Genomic DNA, 21,305 nt, shown 5'->3' with positions numbered 1-21,305 from the left:
GTCAAAGGTTACTCAATTTTTTGTGCTATAATTAACGGCTAACCTATTTTTTATACATAGTTTTGCTCAGCTGATTTTTAATACCTTGTTATAGTAAAAAGAGAGAGGCTCTTGTATCTTTTGCTCAGTGAGATGCACACATGAGTAGAAATCAATGATTCAATAGCGATTTCTCTGTGGGCGTTGATGTTCATTTATTTTATGAGTAATACTAACTTCTGAATAATCCTGACTTCAAAAACAATGTATTACTGTTCAAGAACACTGTTGGGAAAATGGAAAAGTGGCCAGAAAATGGAAAATTGGCCAGTTTCCTTGCATTTTATCCAAATTATAAATTTCAATTATTCCAAGCATATTTATAAATTGATATCTCAAATTTTATATATGCTACAAAATTTAAATGAGTATAGATTCAAAAACAATCGGATAAAGCTAAAATATCTGACAAAATGATCACCCTCAACTCAGAACATTTTGAGATGAGAAATGGCTGTTGGACAGACTTTGGGTCCGAAATATGAATAAACATCGTGGCGTGGGTTTCCCGTAACGAGGGCTCCTTTGGTTTTCAGGCCTGTTAAGTGAAAGACGTAACTGCACCTGACGTAGTCTTCGAAGTAGGATCCGTTTTCATTGACATCGAACATGGGTGGAGGAGGAGGGGTCATTGCAAGTGTGAGTAGGCGGAACACGAATGAGGGTACGATAGTCAGGTCAGGCGCTGAAACAACATAAAAATTTGTGATTTGAAACACCCTCATTCATTTCGGCAGTGGAGTTTTGACGAAAAAATTATTGCAAAAAATGGCCTAAAGTTTGGTAAATTGTCATCCTAATATTTGTAAGTATCATACAGGCGTCCTTGTTTTATGAATTATAATCAAGATTTGGTTTCTCTAAAGGTAACTAATTTCATGGCGGATCTATTCTGTTTTGCCCCCCCCCCCCAGCTAAGTGTTTTTGCACCTTTCACACCCCCTCCCCCGAAGCACGTGATATTTTGTACATAGTAACATGCTATATAACAACATACAATTTGTAACTCGGGGGCGTAAAAAACACGGGGGGTGGGTACAGGAGAGATCTTTCATGGCTTTGAAACATTTCTGAAAAAAGTTGAAGCTTCGAAGAGTAGAAGAATGCAAGAGTGCTTTAATGCTTGAGAAACTTTGTAAGCATTCTAGAAGATAAAGAATTTCCCACCAAGCTCAGTGGGCATAAAACATACGGAAGGGGATGAATAATTTCAGCTTATTTATCGATTTCGAAGAAAAACAAGGGAAAAACCCACCTAGCTTAAGAATAACATTGTTAATTTCCTCTGGTACACAAGAATAAAATGCAAATGGCAAAAGAGGCAATGTAAAGTTAAGAATGTAACATTATGTAAGTTATAGTTATAAAATCATTAAATTACGTAAGTAAAAATTTGACTCTACATTAGTAAAAAATGGCCTAAAATGCGAGCATAAAATGTTCTCACAATTTCATATGTACATGTCATCTTTCATATCAATTCCTTTTGGGTCCTTCAAAAATTCTTTCCAAAAAAAATCTTTCAGTTCTTTTTTTAAGGAAGCTTTCGATGTTGTTTTCAGTCTAATATTAGAAGGCAGACTATTAGGGTTTATTTCCCACAATCCCTATCGTTGTAATAACTACTTGATAGTGGGGTAGACAGAGCATTTCTGCGACCCAAGAATTTCTGCGCAGCCAAGTGCATAGTGACAGGTCCAGGGTCTATCCAGCGCATTCCATGTCTGTATGTTGCATTTAGTATCCGCAGATATTCCAACAGGAAAGGGTTCTCTTTGTCAAAGTGCATCGTGCCCTGATTTAACAGATTAGTTCTCTCTTCCGTCATGGGTTTACAAGTTTCCGATGGCACTCTAAACAAACATATATACATTACCCAAATTCAAATCCCAAATCCGGTCGTTATCCTGCAAAATTTTGCAAGAGAACTGTTTTAATGTTGCAGGAGTCTTGCAAAATATTTGCCGGCTTCTCCAAATACGTCTCAATTTTTGCATGAGCATCTTCAAATTTTTTGACGACAAAAGAGAACTCGCTTAGATGGATATCGGATTCTGTTTTTGAAAACAGAGCGTCTTACTTAGATGCCAATTTTGCACAAGGAGTGATAGTTTGAACCGAACTCATGTCAAAAATGTATGAGAAAAATGTTTGATTACAATTATTCTGAAGAATTAATTAAAAACGAATTTGCTTTGGAGCCTGTAGTTGGCATGTTAATGCTGCTTTCAAAATATCGCTCGACTGATTAAATTTCCCATTAATACCGGTGAAAAGACAGAAACGAAATTTAAAAAGTTTTAAATACCCTTAAAGGCAAAGTATTGTCAAAATGTGATTTAAATGAACAAAAACGGTTATCTTGTTCATTTAAATTATCTGCACTGAATTATTAAGAAAAAATTTGTCTCTATAGGATCTTGCCAGACAGCCGTCATTGTCCAAAAAATCTCGAGATGTTAGAAACAAAAGTTCTGATGTCCAGGGAACCTTTCAAAACACTTGAAACGACAGACTTGTGTACTAAAGTAATGCTTATGTTGAATACTTAGCTTAACTAAGCTAAGTAATCAAATTACATCATTCCAAAAATAGAACGATGCAATTAGCTGAACCATTCATATTGCGTAAAATGTCCGTTCAGCCAAACGGACATTTTACCGTCCAGCCAGCAGGACGGGAATTATCCCGTTCTGAGAACTATATATAGCAAAGCAAAAAGCACAACTTTGAGAAATTAAGAATTAACAACTCAGAGAGACAGAGAATTTAATATCTCCAAATTGAGAAAGTAATCTCAAATAAAAGTAATCCTAATCTGAATTGCCAAACCGTTCTCAACTATACCGAATAACGAATAGTTAGAGATATTTTCCAAATTAGAGCTTTATTCAATAAAGGATAAATAGTTACTGATAATAATTCAAGTTAATAAAGTTTTTACTAACCTTCCCGACCTTCTCCTTTTTATAAGTTAGCTTTTATAACTTAAATTTTTTAACTCTTATAACCTTATAACTTTACTTGTACATTTATCTTTGTTAGATTTCTATAAAGATTATATAAAACTTTCAACTAGATCGATTAGTCAAATTTACTTACTTAGATCAATAAATACTTTTATGAGACTTATCAGGCTTAGAAAGATAGCATATACTAGTAGTACGACCATCGAGTCAGATGTTTGAACCTTCGCAACCCATACCCTCTAGTATAAACTGGTGCGACCAGTGAGGCACGCATAAACATTCTATCTTCTAAGCAAAAAATAAAATAACAAAACAAATCTAACATAATGTCCTCAGGAGGAACGCCAATTAGTACAGCTCCTTCAACCGGCTCCGGTAGTACAAGCACAACAACTGTAAGTTCCGGATCAGGCAGCACTACTACAGTAACAAGACCATTAATTGATACCCCCCTCTCTCATCCTAACATGTCACTTGTCACTTTCTCGGGAAATGATCCTAGACAAAATGAAAATGATTTCTGGAACACCGTTGAACAAAAAATAAACTTCTCTTTAGGTACAACGTTACCGACAGACCCCACAGCATTGACAAATCACCAAAATGGACGCAAAGCGCTATTTGGATCCCTACTGACAGAGACTGCATTAGAGTGGTACAATAATATAGACCCCACAAGAAATCTTGACCAAATCAAAGGAGATTTCATAAATAGATTCACTGATAGCCGTGATCAATTTAAGTATCGACTAGAAGTGGAAGGTGCCACCAGGCAAAAAGGAGAACTAATTAAAAATTATTTCCACCGAATTAAGCATGCTGTTGATAGAGGATGGCTTGAAAAAATACCCGCACGATTAACTGACCCTGGCCAAATTGCCACTGAAAGAACAGTGCAGCAGAGGCAAAGGGAGCAAAACTATAATGACTTTGCCATAAGAGGTTTACAGCCCCCCTCACTAAAACGCAAAGCGCATGAATATAGAATAGAAAATCCGGATAAAACATGGGACTAAATACAAAACTTAATAACAAAAGACTTAATATTTACTGTTAGCACCGACGGCACAGTAAAACAAACAAATGATAAAATTAGTAGTCTTGAAGCACAAATTAAAGAGCTTACTAGCCTAATAAAAATTAACGAAGTTAGCGCTATTAACTCAGGGTCTTTTAAAGACCCCAATGTAAAAGGACGGCCGAATAACACACGCTTTTGCAACTTTGCCGTAATCATGGGCATTCTATTTCTAACTGCTCTAAACATAGGATTGATGAAGGATTTAAAAAAATCAAAAGAGAACTCACTGAGGAAAAGGAGAAAAAGACATCCTTCAGTACTGACTACAAAAAACAGACTAACAGTAAGCCGTATTTCAATAACCAGAATTGTCCAAATAATACTAACAGTGGTTATGACAACCGCAGGTACGAAAATAAACACTATAACAATAATAATAATAATAAAACCTATGAACAAAAGTTCCCCCAAAACAACCAGTTTAGTCCGCATGAAACTGATGCCAGACAATATTATGAACGTGAGAATCAAAATTTTCAACGTTCTTATCCCCCCACGCGCATACTAATCAATTCCAAGCATTGAGCAGTAGATATTTTGATCAACAACCCCGCTCGTCCCACTCTGTTCACTAGGTAGAGGATCAAAACCAACAAACAGAATATTGCGATCAGAATAATTACACCGATTCTATCACAGACCTCTTTCCTTTAAACTTCTAGAGTCTCCGAAAGTTAATACAAATATTAATCCAAAATCTAGGATTTACCTAAATATGTATTATCTCACCACCGGAGACATAAATAAAAAAATAGTGGACTTGAAATTGAAAATCTAATTGACCCAGGTTCGACTTGTACGATAATAAATTACCTCACATTTCTAGAAATGCAAAAGTTGAACCCTAGCATGAGGATTTTCTCAGCCATTAACATCACAAAATCCTATAATGGATCACAAATTCGTATGTTAGGCCATACTACAGTAACATCATACTTTGATACTGACGGAAAGTATGAAGCGAACTATAAGGTATGGGTTACACAAGAAGGAACGTCTAGCCTGATTGGAGTTGATTTCTGTCATATTTTCTTTAAAGCTCTGTATTTTGATATTCCTGCCGTAGAATTAAAAGAACACACAGGAGTAATCAGTTATGGAGCACTGAATAATGAAAACCGTATCCACAAGTATCAGAAATAATCTTGTTCCAGCCACTTTATATACAGGCAAGATCAACTTATTTGTACAAACACCAGAACACTGATTTATGTTATCCCAAAGGCACTTCCTTTCTGCCGCACAAAAATACACTAAAAACAGAACTAGAGTTTATTAACACAGTCTGTACACAAAAAGAGAAAACACTACCTATACTAATAGAAAACCACAAAAATCACCCTATTTCACTTAATAAAGGTATTATCGGGTACGCTGTATGTGATCTAGTATTAAGTCGTGATACGCGCAAATTCAACATGCGCGATTGTAGTGAGTTTGCATACTCGATACTAAATAAGTATGAAGAACTGGATAATTGTTTCATGCTTAGTACAGTTGTTAACTCAGTACAAGAGGCTGAGTCGACCGAGTCCGATAGTTGCATAATCTATATTAACCACGAAGAACAGTCAATATTTAATAGTAGTATGGCTGTCGTACACACATTTTCTAAGGACCGTGCTATGAGTAAAGGTTTTGCACTCATGTTGTGTAAAAAGTTCCCCGACTTGAGAGAACATTGTAAGGAGTAGAAGTGAACGATCGTGACGGAAATACAATAAACCAAAATGTATTACAATTCATTGCTCCTCGCCTCGGACACCAGATCTTTTGTCTAATAACTAAAGAAAAATATAATAGTAAACAGACTATTGAAAGTATTACAACAGCACTATTCGAACTCCGCAATATACTTCTAATGCAGAACATTAGATGCATAGCTATGCCAAAATCTGCATGTGGATTAGACAAAATGGATTGGTCTGAGATATCTGCATTGCTGTACAATGTATTTAAATCTTCGGGAATTAAAATATATGTCTATGTGAGTAAAGCCCAAAATTAATCAAATGCCGTCCTCTGTACAATACACAGATGAAAACATCGAAAAGATATTCGGAATCGTAGGCGATGAATTTGTGAACAAATGCAAAATTGATGCTGAAATAGTAACTGACTTCTCAAATGATGCAAAAACCTTATGCAAGCCCAATAATACTGAACAATTTCCAAAGTTCAGAACAACCGAACAAAACCACTTCATTATTCATGAAGTTGTTCAAGAAGGATTCGATACACGACCAAAAGATGCACGTAAAAACTATGCACACTATATCGAATATCTTAAAAAGTTTGATTTCACACAAAGTAATTTAACGGACGATGAATTCAGAGCACTTCTAGAAGTTCTTCTAGATGATGAGGATGTATACTCCCACCACAAGTATGATAGCGGCCGCACGAAACTGAAATTTCATATACCCCTTCAAAAAGATTGCGAATTTAAAAAACAACGTCCCAGCAAAGTCAATCTACATCTGCGTGACAAGTTAGATGCATTAATGGACGAATTAATACAAGCCGGAATAATACGCGAGCTAAATGAGCACGACAATTTAAATAGCTGGTTTGTAAATCCAATTATCATACTGCCTAAGAACGACTATGTAAAACTTGTAATTGATGCTCGCTACCTCAACTCAATTACAGATACAAGTAACTCAAGTTGGCCGCTCGAGCCACAACAAGTTCTGATGACACGAGTAAATGGAGCATATTTTACAAGTAGTGATTTTTCGTGCGCTTATCATCAAGTCCCCCTTACAGAGGAGACTCAGAAATTAACTAGTTTTATTGTAGGTGGACGTCAATATACCTATCAAGTCGGATTTTACGGCTTAAAGCCCCTTCCGAACTTCTTTAGTAAACTTATGCGTTATGCATTTGGACCGCTAATAAAGAAAAAGCGAGCAATTACTTATATTGACGATAAACTACTACAAGCACAAGACAAACAGTAAATGATCACAGTAATCCGTGAATGTCATGCACTACTGCGTAAAGCAAACTTGAAAGCTGCGCCGGATAAAACAAAAGTCTTCTTATGAAAAGTGAAATTTCTCGGGCATGCAATATCGAAAGGGACACTTTGCTCAATCACTTCGCGCATTGCCGATATACAAAACTTAAAAACGCCAGAATCGAAAACAGATGTCCTCGGCGTATAAGCGGCGATGGGATTTTATGCAAATTATGTTATAAACTATCATATTGACGCAAAACCGCTATATAATTTAGTTAAGAATGAAACAAATTTCGAATGGCTGGATAGCCACCAACAAGTATTCGAAAAACTGAAAACAAAATTTGAACACGATATTTCCGTCGCTATCCCCAACCCAAAATACCCTTTTCATATACATGCTGACTCTTCCAACTTAGGGACTGGTAGTATATTAATACAACAGTTCCCCGAAGGGAAACGAACTGTTTCTGCAAACTCCCGTGCATTCGATAAAGCGGAACAGAAAATGTCCCCACAGCATAAATAATTGTGCGGAATAATATCAGCATTACAAACTTACGAGTTCTACATTGTAGGCTCCCCCTATCAATATATCTATTCTGCGATCACAGACCCATACTAATCCTCTGGTCTCGCCGCGGACAATTATCACATAGATTCTTTAAGTATCAAGTCGTGCTTACTAAATTTCAGAATCTAAAGATAACATACACTGAAGATAAAAACCTTACTTTCCCCGACTTACTTAGGAGACAAGTCCCACAAGAAGAAACGAGAAAGTTCCAAATTGAACAAAAAACAGTCCCAAAGGACATTCGTTTCTACACATCGGATTATAAACCGATAAATTATTCAATACTACACTGTGACGAAAAGAAAGCACCCCCAAATACTAGCTATCCGGTAATTGCACATATACCCGGACAAAACAGAAAATACTAAATATAACCGACGAAGATCTTAGTATTAACGACGCAAGTGACGATATAGAGCAAACATGTAGTGCAATATACAATAATGCCGACTCGTTCAGATATGGACGACAAATAAATCAGATCAGAAAAATGTCTTCGGAAAATGTATCTACAAAGAACCTTAGCGATCATACATATGAAGAAATACCCAAAGAGATACATGCAGTAGACGACGGTCTTGACGACAAAGACTGGTTAGAATTGCAAAAAGGAAATTTAGATATATCCTTAATACAAGAACTAGAACAAGCGAAAGAGGAATACAAGCAATGCACGCGTAAGTGTGACATTGTAGAACCGACAACTCTACATACAGAAGTAGTTAAAGTATCTTGTAAAGACTTACTACAAAAATTAACAGAGTTTACTAAACAAGTTCAACTAGACACAGATACAATTCTGCGCGAACAAATAAATAATTTACAAACCGTTCGCTAATGGCTAAAAGCAGGCAAAGAACCGCCGATCAAAAGTACAATTAAGCATTGTAAAGGACTACGTGCATACAAAAATATATTTAACCTTCTACTTCTCGAGGAGCAATATGACTTACTATGTTACAATAAACCAGACGAGAGTGGTTTATACGATACAAAAATATGTGTTCCGCTATCGTTATTTATGAAATGTTTTGAGTTAGCACATAATAATCCGCAAAGTGGGCATCGTGGAGACGCATGTATATTTAACAACATTAGTAGATTCTTTTACTAGCCCGGAAAGTACAAATGGGTTACAATGCTAATACATAATTGCTTAGATTGTCAGAACAAAAAACCACAAAGACATGATCTAAACGAAACACACTGAGAACAGTGGGGAGAATTAGAAACAACCCCATTTCTTACTATACACATAGACCACAAGGGCCCATTTAAGCATTGTAGTAACCAGAAGAAATTTTGTCTATTTATAGTAGATAGCTTCTCTTGCTTTATACAAGTGTATCCATCAAAAACCGCTGATGCACCAGAAACTGTAAAAATAATAGAAAAATATATTACTTGATTCGGAATTCCCCAACAAATAGTACATGACAACGGTACTGCATGTTTGAGTAATGATTTTGTGCACTGGACGCACGAATTTGGAATTACCTTAAAACCACGGACCTCATAGTCACCTTGGACAAATGGCAAGGTTGAAGTACAAAAAGAAAACTTGGCAAATTATTTGCGCAGTTTTATTAACAACACCGGGTCCAACTGGGCCAGCCTTACTAATAAATTTGCCTTTGCGCATAACACTGCAATAAATTACAGTACGGGATATACTCCGTACGATATAGTATTCGGTATTAAACCGCAAATTCCAATTTCCCTTAAGCTAGGCTTACTACGGGATAATAGACGAAATTGTATTTCAGAGTATTGTAAAGACCTTTCCTTACATACTCACTGTCAAAATTCTTGTAAAAACGAGAAAGTAGACGAGCTATTACAAAATCGATTGTCGAGTACTATACTACAACGTGAGAACGAATTCAAAAATATATATAGTAAAACATATACTCGCTGTAGGCAAATTACAAACAAAGCACACGAGTATAGGAATAGATTTAAATTGGGTAAACCAATCAAAATTGGTCGTAAGGTTTTACTTGAGAATCACGCTAAAAGATTATTGAAATCCAAAAAGCTATTAGAGTTACGATCTGGACCCTACACTGTTACTAAACAAATTACTAACACTACGTATGAAATTGTTCACGATACAACTGAACAAAAGAAAGTAGTGCATAGAAATCACTTAGTAGAGTACTTTCCTAAAGAACAAGAAATAGACAAGTTAGTACAGGACTATAGTACTAACCATGATGATTCACAGGCCTACTATGATAGGTTCAACCAGTACTCAATAAACAGATTCAATCACCAAACAATTGATAACCCGGAATATATGCCGTGGCCTATTATTAACAACGCAAATAATCAGGCTGAGCAAATAAGATCACCGCAACCAGTTGAATACTCAACTACTTTTAACACGTGCCGGAGTGGGCCTAACAGCCCATACAAAACAAATAGAAATGATAGCACACTACATATCAGAAATTTGTTTAGCCCCCAAAGTATTTCACAAAGTATTACGTCCAATTCCCACACATTTAGCCCTATCATTAGTTCAACCCCCACCCAGTAAAAATAAAAAATAGTCCTCACCCAACTTATTCCGATGTCAGGCCGCACAGAACAGGGACTGAACCTAAACGCTATGGAAACACGATTCCATCAGATTTAATTCCAAAAAATTAAAAGAAATAATTCTTTTATACAGAGTTGTTATTAAAATATACAAAACTACAAAAATAAAATATACAAATTATAAAAAAATTTAAACCAAAATTTACAAAAATTATAATAGTCGGGCCCTAGCAACTTTAATTAGTTTAATAATTTCTCGGTTAGGAGTAAAATATGTAAAGAGAAGCCCGTGCTCCAGAACAACAGCCAACCCATATAGTTGCTGAGCAGCTCTTGCTGTCTCAGGGGTCCACCACACTCGCCAAAGCTCGAACACATAATTCATAAATTCTTCATGGCACTCAGGGTTCGGTGCTGTTAATTTTCGCTCGAACTAAAATTAAAAAATTTCTTAATCTACTCCAATATATTCCCAGAAAAATATTTGTAACTTCAAAAATTTACCTCTTCCCCCAACCAACATTTGAGGTACTGCACTGTAGCACGACATATCCTAGAGTATTTCAATAAATTCCTATCTTTATTATTTACACAATACTCCTGCGCAACCCGCAGCGAATAAAATTTCTCTTTAGGGAGGACAATTTGAGTTGATATATACTGCTCAGAGAAGAACAATTTCATCTCTCTGGCATCCAATTCCAAATCTAAGCACTCGAAGGCAGAATAATTTGCCTCTTTAAACAAATTTAAAATAGTTCTGTTCATTATTCTTAGAGCTAGACTAAAATTACACTAAGAATATTTCTCTATTTATACAGGAATAGAAATATAACTCAACCAGTTAAACTTCTTATTCACTCTGTCTTCACGGACAGCCCTCAATCAACCAATAAGATTTGAGTATTCCGCCGGTTGCGCGGATAGTAATCCGCTCTCAATGCTTTTGTAAATAAACAGAATGATAAAATGCCGTTGGAACAGTTAGCCAATCAGGGCTCAGTATTTTTCCAGCCGCACGGACGGCCAAATTGTCATTGAGAAAACTATAAATTCTCAACTCAACTGAATCGATTCATTCTTCTGAATCTCTAATATGCAAACTACAACTACAAACTATCGTCTACAAATACTACAAAAATCATTTTTAAAAATGAATCCCGAAATCGAATCTCTGTTCCCCTAGGAGGGAGAGGTTATTGTAACCGAAAACCCCAGAAGAATTTTCACTGAGGTAATTCTTTTGCTCTTTCCTTTTCTGTTTCACCTGTTTTGCAAAAACAAACATATTGAGTGACGGTAACTTGTGGCGGTAACTTTCCTTTTATATATCCCCCACGCAAATTGTGAGAAACCAAACACCGAAATTTTAACAAATCAAAACGCCGCTCACCATCAATTGTATGCAAAAACTGCAACATCATTAAAAGTCGCTCACTACAATTATTCACTTATGGACTCTAACAAAATGTACTCACTAAACAAAATCGCTCCTTGTAAAATTGAACCACAAAATGTTGAAATTTTAAAAGTCAAGGGACAAATTTTCAACCGTTTCTTTAGAAGAAAATTAGAAGCTACTACGTGTAGAGCAAGCCACCAACGCATTAGGTGGTATTGCGGCTTTTTCGACGCTAGTGGAATTGATGCAAAACGTAGCACAATTACCACAGACGTAGACTTAACTCCAGAACAGTGTAGGCAGGCTAGATGAACTAATAAGTTAAGTATTAACGGAAAAGAAATTCCGATTAAATTAAAAGTAAGAACAACTTATATAAAAAATTCCGGTCCCAAAATTGGAGAAAATCCAAACGAATGTGACGATTCTGGCTGGATAATTCACGATACGTTTGAAACATATATGCAGGATACAACTTTAAATGTTAACCTGCGGGGAGGTTCAGTAAATAACTGCAAAAATTTTCCCCTGCCTTGCACATTATCAGAAGGCGGTTGTCAAAGTACTTCAACCGACCCCCATGCTTATAGCTGGGAGAAACAAGATAATTGCTTGTTCGCTGTAAGAGAATAATTTGAAGGCAAAATGATAAAAATAGGAGATAATTATTATATCTTTAAAGAATCAGAGAAAGAACAAAGCTTTCTATTTCAAGTGTACAATAAGCCTCAATCACTTTGCAATAGCAATAATATTGTTTATCCCTCACCATACGACACACTGTTTGTTGAATTTACAGGCGGATTTAATATGAATAAAGGAGTGACACTTGAACCTCTACCTACTATAAATAGAATTACTAAACTTCCGAACAGTTCAATAAGTTCGCTTAACATCTCCCGAACTGAGATAGATTATGAGGCGCATTTGAATAATAATTTCGACTATTATCAGTACACTAATCTCCGAAGGCTACAACTCTCTGAAATGAATACCATACAACAAATTTGTGAACTAGAAAGTTCACTTAAAAATACACAACTTGCATATTCGCGTCTCAGCCCTAAGCTGGCTGGTTTTCTGTTAATTAATAACAGATCTATGATTTTAGAGACAAATGGCAATGTAACCTGGCTCTATCATTCTCCAAAGTTTTGTTCGCTTTTACAAGTAAGGGATACTTGTTATGATAGATTACCTGTGTTATATAAAAATAAAGTTCGCTTTATCGATCCAGTTAGCAGACAAACTTTCACTACTGCTAAACAACAACATGTAACAACAAACAAAAGAATCTTTTTCAATTAGGTATTGAAAATGATAACTCTTGGATCGAATTGACTCCAAGTATAACACAAGTCACTGGGTCAACATTATTTGCACCCAGCAATCAAAAACACAAAATGGTTTCAATGAAATTTGAAAACGGACAGGAAGTTTCTTTTCATGTCAAAGAAGACATGATTGCATTTTGGAACGATGTAACTTTAAATTTTGAAATGAAAGACGCAGCGCAGGAGTTTTCTCGTAAAGTAGTTGACATTCAACATAATAAAAGCCAGCCTAGTGGTTATAGCTACTACTATACTACAAAAACAGTATATTTAGATTCTCTAATCTCTTCACAATTCTTACACAACCGGTATATAAAAGCCTTCGGCCGAGTACACTATTATTTGGAACAATGCGGAATTACTTTTGCTGTATCCCTTTTTGTGAAATTTATAATCGGCATTGTAGTTTGCATCATTCGAGCACTACAAATAGACAAAATTACAGGAGCCTCAGTGAGTTTTGGCAAAGTAATACTATCAGCCACTTTTAATATACTTTTCCAGTCCATAGTAACTTCAGTATTTCGTCCTACTGAAGAAAGAGACGACTCAGAACACTTAGTACAAGCCCCAACTTACAATGAGTCTACTATAAACATATACCCTCCTATACAAAGTGAGCTACAGGCAATTAGACAAAAGAGAGAAAATCAATCTAGCATTGATGATTTCCCCACCTCTCCAGTGTAATTAAATCTAATTAATTATAACTATAAATAACCTTTTGCATAAAAATTTTTTTAGAATACAGCACTTGATGACAACGAATTTCTCCTGCCAGCATTTGAGGAACTCTTAGATGACCAGCCTCCATTGGAACTCCCAACCGATATTGTAGAGCAATATCTCCTGACAACAGTGGAACCGCAATTGCATGAACAACAAGAACAACCATCAGAACAACCGCAACCAGGACCATCGCAACTTCAACCACCAGTGGCAGAAGTCCTGTCCAAAACCCTAACAATGCAAGACAAAATCAATAGACAAATGAAAGCAGAGCAGCTTGTGTGCAACCCCAGCTTCAAAGGGCATCCGAAGTATGACATGAGCTTGAATTATAAGCTCCAGAACCATGCTAACCTGTATAAACTCGTGTCCTACAACCCCAAAACTAAAACTTACCGCGCAAAGAACCTAGTGATTGACAAACAAATTTTGTCAGTCCCGTTCTATCTTCTCACTGCTAATTTAGAAAATTCTGAAGACAGTAACATCCGTAACCTCGAGCAGAGTACAAAAACTTTCTACTCCAGCAGCGCAACGACAGCCTGCTGCGAGAACTACGTGGCTATCGCAACGGAGACATTCGAGACACCGAACATTTTTCGCTTCTTTGAGCTGGGGAGAGGAAGCAAAAACTTGTTTTTATCTATAATCTGTAAACCTTAACATTTATATCTGTAATTTTTTTATTTTCATGTGTACCTTTTTATTGATGCTATGATTTTCAATTCACCCCCACTAGGAACCGGGTCGGGATGTACTAAAGTAATGCTTATGTTGAATACTTAGCTTAACTAAGCTAAGTATTCAAACTACATCATTCTAAAAATAGAATGATGCAATTAGCTGAACCATTCATATTGCATAAAATGTCCGTTCAGCCAAACGGACGTTTTACCGTCCAGCCAACAGGACGGGAATTATCCCGTTCTGAGAACTATATATAGCAAAGCAAAAAGCACAACTTTGAGAAATTAGAATTAACAACTCAGAGAGACTGAGAATTTAATATCTCCAAATTGAGAAGGTAATCTCAAATTAAAGTAATCCTAATCTGAATTGCCAAACCTTTCTCAACTATATCGAATAACGAATAGTTAGAGATATTTTCCAAATTAGAGCTTTATTCAATAAAGGATAAATAGTTACTCATAATAATTCAAGTTAGTAAAGTTTTTACTAACCTTCCCGACCTTCTCCTTTTTATAAGTTAGCTTTTATAACTTAAATTTTTTAACTCTTATAACCTCTTAACTTTACTTGTAAATTTATCTATGTTAGATTTCTATAAAGATTATATAAAACTTATAACTAGATCGATTAGTCAAATTTAATTACTTAGATCATTAAATACTTTCATGAGACTTATCAGGCTTAGAAAGATAGTATATACTAGGAGTACGACCATCGAGTCAGAAGTTTGAACCTTCGCAACCCATACCCTCTAGTATACTTGTTTCAAATAAATCTCTGAATTTAACATCATTCAACTTATCTGCAAAACAAATTTTCAAGTGGATTAATCTTTGATCATTATAAACAAAGATAATGTGCACTTTTTTAGTGCACATTCAATTGATAATATTGAATTTTACTGTTAAGGACTGTTACCTTGCGAGGCTTTGTTAACCTCTTTAAAATACGTTTTTCTTTTAATACCTGCCAAGGGTAACTTTTAGTCTATCTATCATATCCTTTGACCCAGTAGTCTTATTCAATTTCATTTCTGAATAAAAATTTTCAGTTTTGGATATTTACGTGAAACATTGATAGATTTTTTTGAGCAAAGATACATTTGGAAATAATATTGCTTTTAATTAAAGAAGCGATTACCACTTGCAAGTTTTTATAACATAACGTTTAACCTTAAAATTTGAATGACTTCTACGACTTTTGAAAGGAGTTGAACCAGAGTACCTTTCAAATCGTTTGCAACACAATTGACCTATTTCACTTGCGTTTCTAAAAAAACATCTGTCGACTTATTCCACGGGATCATTAATGCAGTTGATAAGAGGAAAAATGGTAAGTGTTGTTTAATGTTTTCTTGTTACCAGTGACACCTCGGTCTGGTAACCTGTTCTGCTAGTTCATGAGCCCTTTCAAAATTGACTTTCTTTTGAAAAAGATAGTTCTTTTGAAAAAGACTGCAACCAAAAGCAATTTAAAATATATGACTTTGGAACTCATTAATAGCTGAATGCATACATTGAGCTTTTGCGTTTTTTATATTGATTGGCACAAATAGAAGACAAACTCAAAAAAAAATTAAAACAACAATCAAATTTTAAAAATGTCGAAAAAGGACTAATTTCCTTTCAAATCTCAGTGTTGTCCAAAAAAGTACACAATTCAGAATAAATCATTGTTGATTATTGTTCAGTCTATGCGGAAAAAGCATTCTAAAGTTGGATCCAGCGAACAAACTGCAGGCTATTACTAAAACTTTAAATTTTCCCTAGTTTCTGACTTTATATTTTATTGAGATTTCAAAGATTTTGGTTACAATTAACCTAAAATTGAATGATCCAATACTAGTTTCTACTTGTTTACATCAAGGCCTAAACGAAAATCTAATACAAACAAAACAATGGTTGAAAAGTTAGGTTAACACAGGCGAGGAACTGGTTAAAAAATCTTAGAAAGTCTAAAAATTGGTGAAAAATTTGTAGCAGATATTTTTTTAAAAACGCAGTATATATATATATATATATATATATATATATATATATATATATATATATATATATATTGATTGTTACCTGCGTTGGTTGTTACCTGCGTTATATATATATATATATATATATATATATATATATATTCATATTTATATATATATATATATATATATATATATATATATATATTGCGTTTTGAGAAAAAAAATCTGCGACAAACCTGTAACCAATTTTTAGACATTCTAATGTTTTTTTAACCAGTCCCTCGCCTGTGTTAACCTAACTTTTCATCCTTTGTTTCGTTTGATATAGATCTTTGTTTAATTCTTGATAGAAAGGAGGAAATAGTGTGAAATCATTCTATTAGTAGTTAATTGTAACCAAAATCTTTGAAAACTAAAAAAAAATAAAGATATTTTATACCGAACCTGAGAAACTAGGGAAATATTAAAGTTTTAGTGATAGCATGCATTTTGTCCGCTGGAAAAAATGTAAATTTCAAAATTAGACTTTAGAATTATTTTCCGCATAAACTGAACACCAATCATCACTGAGTCATTCTGAAAATTGTACTTATTTGGACTACACTGAGAATTGAAAGGAAATTAGTCCTTTTTTTCGACATTTTTAAAATTTGATTACAATTTTCTTTTTTTTTCTAATTTTGTCTTCTATTTGTGCCAATCAATATTTAAAAATGCAAAAGAGTTTAGAGAAACTCAATGTATGCATTCAGCCGTTATTGAGTTCCAATTTCATGTATTTTAGATTGATTTCGGTTGCAGTCTTTTTCAAGACAACTCTTCATAAATTTTAATTGACTTTGATTTCAATTGGAAGTCAATTTTGTGATATGTACTTGGAGACTAGTGTTGTTACATATACTAGGAGAACAGGTAACCAGACCGAGGTGTCACAGGTAACAAAAAACATTAAGTTTCAGGCCTATTTCTGAGGTAAAAAAAATCAAATTCCAAATTCTCGCGAGTTTTTGTTGACGTGTCGTGTTTTGACTCCTGCTTTTAGTGACTGTCGTGCTGCAGTGAAGTGCTGCAGTGATGCCAAAATCTGATATCCTTTCTTCAAAATCAGATCTTCGATAGAGCGACACTGATATTCAAAGAAAACAGATCCTTTGTTGCTTAGTTTTAACTGTGTGAATCATTTTTTATGATTCTGATAAATTTTTCGATGTTTATTACAATGGTTTTGACCATTTTGTTGAAACACTTGAAATATTTGGCAAATACTAATTCATTCTAGTAGTTAATTCTCTATGAGTTCTCCTACTCATACTTGTCTTAAGCAAACAAGCTGATTATCATTACTAATGACAATTCGTATTGAAAAGATGCACGTATTTTTGTATTATGTTTCATTATTACGAAAAGAGATTACCTGCTCAAAATTGACAGTTTTTTTCAAATCCCATGTTTTTAAATGTTTACATGTCCTATATAAACTGTTCTAATTTCTTTCAATTTTTTGAACGATTTTTTATGGTTTTAAATTAAAACAAATCGAAATCAATTGTTTCATCTCTCCTTGTTTTTAATAATTTTAACGTGGTGTTTACAGTTGATAAAAATCTTATATTTTTATAAAATGAAGTTAATATTCCAACTCACTATCGATGGCCAATCGTCCTTTTGTCCAAATCAAAAACAAAAGAAAAACAGTCTGAAATATAGTATATCGTCTTCCTTTTTACCCTTCTTTCACGTAGCCTATAGTTCTCTCACCCTTGATCATATTTTTCGGGACATCACATTTTTAGGTTTGATTTTCATATATTTATAAAGTTTTTCTCAAAGTGTTAAAACCATAACCACATTGTAACTCTTTTGCTATTTTTTAAGGTGCCTCAAAGAGTTTTCTCATTCAATTTGATAGGTACATAAGAGAACACATTTTTCTTAGTACTTCATTGTTGTCACATAGGCAAACATCCCTCAACATGCAAAGATGAAAATTGTGCTTTTATCCACAAAAGTAAAATCTCATACTTTTTGTTTTCGTCATCATTCAATCTCATATACTTTTTTATGCTTCCTGTTTTTATAATGTTTGTTCTTTTCAATCTTTTCAAAATCGGCATGTTTTGGAATAAATGAGATGCAACTCGTTTTGAAAAACCAAATAGAATCATCTAATTTTTGCCTGCTCATAGCTCTCATTAAGATTTTTTGTTGTAACTTTTTAATCGTGTGGCGTGGCTGTGTCACTAGCCTTTTAGCTCAATCAGTCTAATAACAAGATTTTTGATCACTTTGAAACCATATTTTTCAAATAAATTAGTTATTCTTTTTTCTGAACTGTGGGACCACATTTGCTTTATGGTTAAAAGAAAATGTCAGAAGTCATGAATTCAATCAGTTGGTCGAAATTTCATTTTCTTTGTTGTTTTACTTTGTTTGATTTATATTCCCGGATTTGTCTTTCTTTGTTTTTGAGCAAACAGATTTCATGGTTTCACCTGACTTTTCCGCTTGTTTATGTATATGTACATAAATTAATTTTGACTATTGCATCCTAAAAAATTCCTTCGCTTTGCCAAATACTTTTTAGGGAATGTTGCAATAAAAAGATTTTGTCCCGTTGACAATGTGAGCCACTTAATCAAAATTATTATGACAATTAATTAAAAAGAGTCTTTCTGCCTCCAGTAGTCTGTATTTCTCAAAAAAAGTGTGACGGCTATGGAACATTTGAAAAGATAAAAGTTTCACTGAATAAAAGTGTCATGGAGCTGCTGTTTCTCTAATGATGTTTGGCTTCGTTTTCGGTTATCTAGATAAAACTTTAACAAAATAATAAAATCATATAAATTTCTTAACTTCCACTGCCACATTTACGATTTTTGTCTTATACGTTCTTGGAGAGAAAATTAGCGAGCATATGAAACAGTTAAATTTGAATAAAAAGTTGTCAATTAGATTTCTTAATTGTTGAAAGGATCCCTATTTTCTCAATGAGGTATTGAAAAAGACTGATGACTTCTATCAAAATCGTTAAAAAGCAAAAAAGTTCCAATGTAAGGGGTTCCTGTTTCAAAAAAACAAGTTTTAGGAAAACTCTTTTGATAATACGTATCATGGTTTCAGTGCAACTAATTATTTACAAACTGAAGATTACAGATGTTGTTTGGTTCAGCTGAAATTCAAATAACTTTCCCTGTTGTTTCTGTTTCAAACTTCGGCTAAACAACTCTAGTTTACTGAGGTAGTTTTTTAAAAAATTGTTTCGTGCTACAATAAACGTTTCTGGAATATCTCTTTCGATAGATAAATTCGATATTTTTATGCTTTCAAATGAAAATGTGGGAACACACTTCGACAAGCACAGAACTAGTGAGGTGAGCTTTCTTGCTTTTTAAAACACAAACTGAAATTTATTTGATAGCATGTCTTTTCGAGTTTTTACTTTTAAATTTTTTTGTAAAAAGTTGTACTAAATGGTAATAATAGTCCGAGATATTCTGAAAGCAATTAAACTTGTAGTTTTTTGCTATATTACTTGTTTTGATATAGTGGTAATATATTTTTGTTTATAAGTTAAGTTTGCAGACAAAACGCAAAATTGGTATTTTAAGCAGCCTTCTTTTTTCAGGGAAAAATTGTTCAGTATAAGGATTCGTCTTTTGTTGTTTTCTTTGGATTTATTTCTCTTCTGTGGAAAATAAATACAACGTTGTTTTTTGTGCATTGAAAAAAACTTTGAAATCCTTTACACTACAATCTGAACAAAAAGCAATGTTTAACTTATCATTTGGAAACTCCATTTTAAGGTAAACTCAGATTCGCGAAGCATCCCTAGCAATTAAAAAAATAAAGAAATCTATTGACGACTCTGATCGAGAAAATCGCCCGTCAAAACATGCAATTGCTAACGATGTAATGTTATCCGTGACTATTGAGTTTCGGATCCCAGTCAGATCCCGGAGAGTCAACACGTCCTGATCGAGGTAGAACCCACCGTACTTGTAGAGCATCACGGCTCTCATCAAGTCACTAAGTTGAAGCAGGAACAATGGATGATTCCATTGTAGTCTCTTTGTAATTCCCTGCAGAGGACTTCGTTCGAACAGCTCCTCAATTGCAGTGGTGTAAAAACTCAGTTTGTGGGGGTAGAATTCTTTGACTAAAGAGCAAAGCGCTGGATGGTTTACAGTCAGAACTGAAGACCGGAAAAAAACTTTAACTGGCATCTTTCCGATTCTAATCGCGGATTCCAATGCGCAAATTGTTCGACCTCTGGGCTTGGGCTGCACATTGGTCTCCACGAAAAATATCTGACGATTTTGGTCAACATTTTCGGCTGGAAAGCGAGGAAGCTCTATAGTTTTACCACACAAATTTTCGCTAGGTATGGAATTTTGGGATCCAGGTTGTTGATTATTGTTGACTTCGTGACTCGGATCTGTCGCATCTTCATTGAGATAATTGTTTTGTGCAAAAAAGTACAAAATTGCTAGAACAATCAACAGTACTATCAGTTTTTGTGTCCTTCTTGCAGACATGACTAAGTTTAAAAGTTTAAAAAGAAGTTGAGAAAAGTACTGTGTTATTCAAAGCATTATCATGAATTATATCATATTTGTTCATCGTAAAAGTATATATAAAAATCATTTCAATTCTGTAGAATTAATGCAAACTTTATATGCAGAAATGGTCTTAAACTAACTTTTACATTATACTCAGACAAGAGTAAATCATTTTAATGCATAATTTGCCAACTTTTTGACACGTAGGTGACGAAGCTGCAAACAATTGTAACAAAAACTCTTTGTCTTTCAAGACATAAACTTGAACTGAAACGTACAATTAAGCTGCATAAAATGATACAAAGCCGATCGGCAACGTGCGCTTTCACATAATGCTCCACCCCGTCAATTTGAAAACGTTAAATCGATTTTACCCAGATTCAAATCATCAAACATTAAATAAATAAATTCGCCGTGTCGTACTACGCGAGTAAGCCTGAACATTCG

The 21,305-nt window shown here is 34.4% G+C and overlaps 2 protein-coding genes across 2 annotated transcripts in view; one reads left to right on the top strand and one right to left on the bottom strand.

The window, feature by feature from the left end:
• Nucleotides 1-21,305, top strand: part of LOC142336458 (sodium-dependent serotonin transporter-like) — a 526,993-nt gene that overhangs the window by 366,833 nt on the left and 138,855 nt on the right. The window lies entirely within an intron of this gene.
• LOC142337283 (lactosylceramide 4-alpha-galactosyltransferase-like) lies at nucleotides 184-20,908 on the bottom strand. The gene is made up of 3 exons (XM_075386468.1): nucleotides 20,206-20,908; nucleotides 1,666-1,892; nucleotides 184-724 (listed from the first exon to the last, which is right to left on the bottom strand). Exons 1-3 carry the CDS (start codon nucleotides 20,832-20,834, stop codon nucleotides 468-470), a joined length of 1,113 nt encoding a protein of 370 aa, XP_075242583.1. The 5' UTR covers nucleotides 20,835-20,908; the 3' UTR covers nucleotides 184-467.

Source organism: Convolutriloba macropyga, chromosome 3 (assembly GCF_964194025.1).
Source record: "Convolutriloba macropyga chromosome 3, txConMacr16.3, whole genome shotgun sequence".
NCBI classification, from domain to species: Eukaryota; Metazoa; Xenacoelomorpha; order Acoela; family Convolutidae; genus Convolutriloba; species Convolutriloba macropyga.
The sequence above is the reverse complement of the archived record's forward strand: the minus strand, read 5'-3'. Positions and strand labels throughout refer to the sequence as shown.

Coding starts and splice junctions, on each gene's coding strand:
- LOC142337283 (XM_075386468.1), bottom strand. CDS start 20,834: ATGTCTGCAAGAAGGACACAAAAACTGATAGTACTGTTGATTGTTCTA. Junction 1,893..20,205: donor GTCACGGATAACATTACATC/GTTAGCAATTGC, acceptor ATGTTTGTTTAG/AGTGCCATCGGAAACTTGTA. Junction 725..1,665: donor TCTGTCTACCCCACTATCAA/GTAGTTATTACA, acceptor ATGTTGTTTCAG/CGCCTGACCTGACTATCGTA.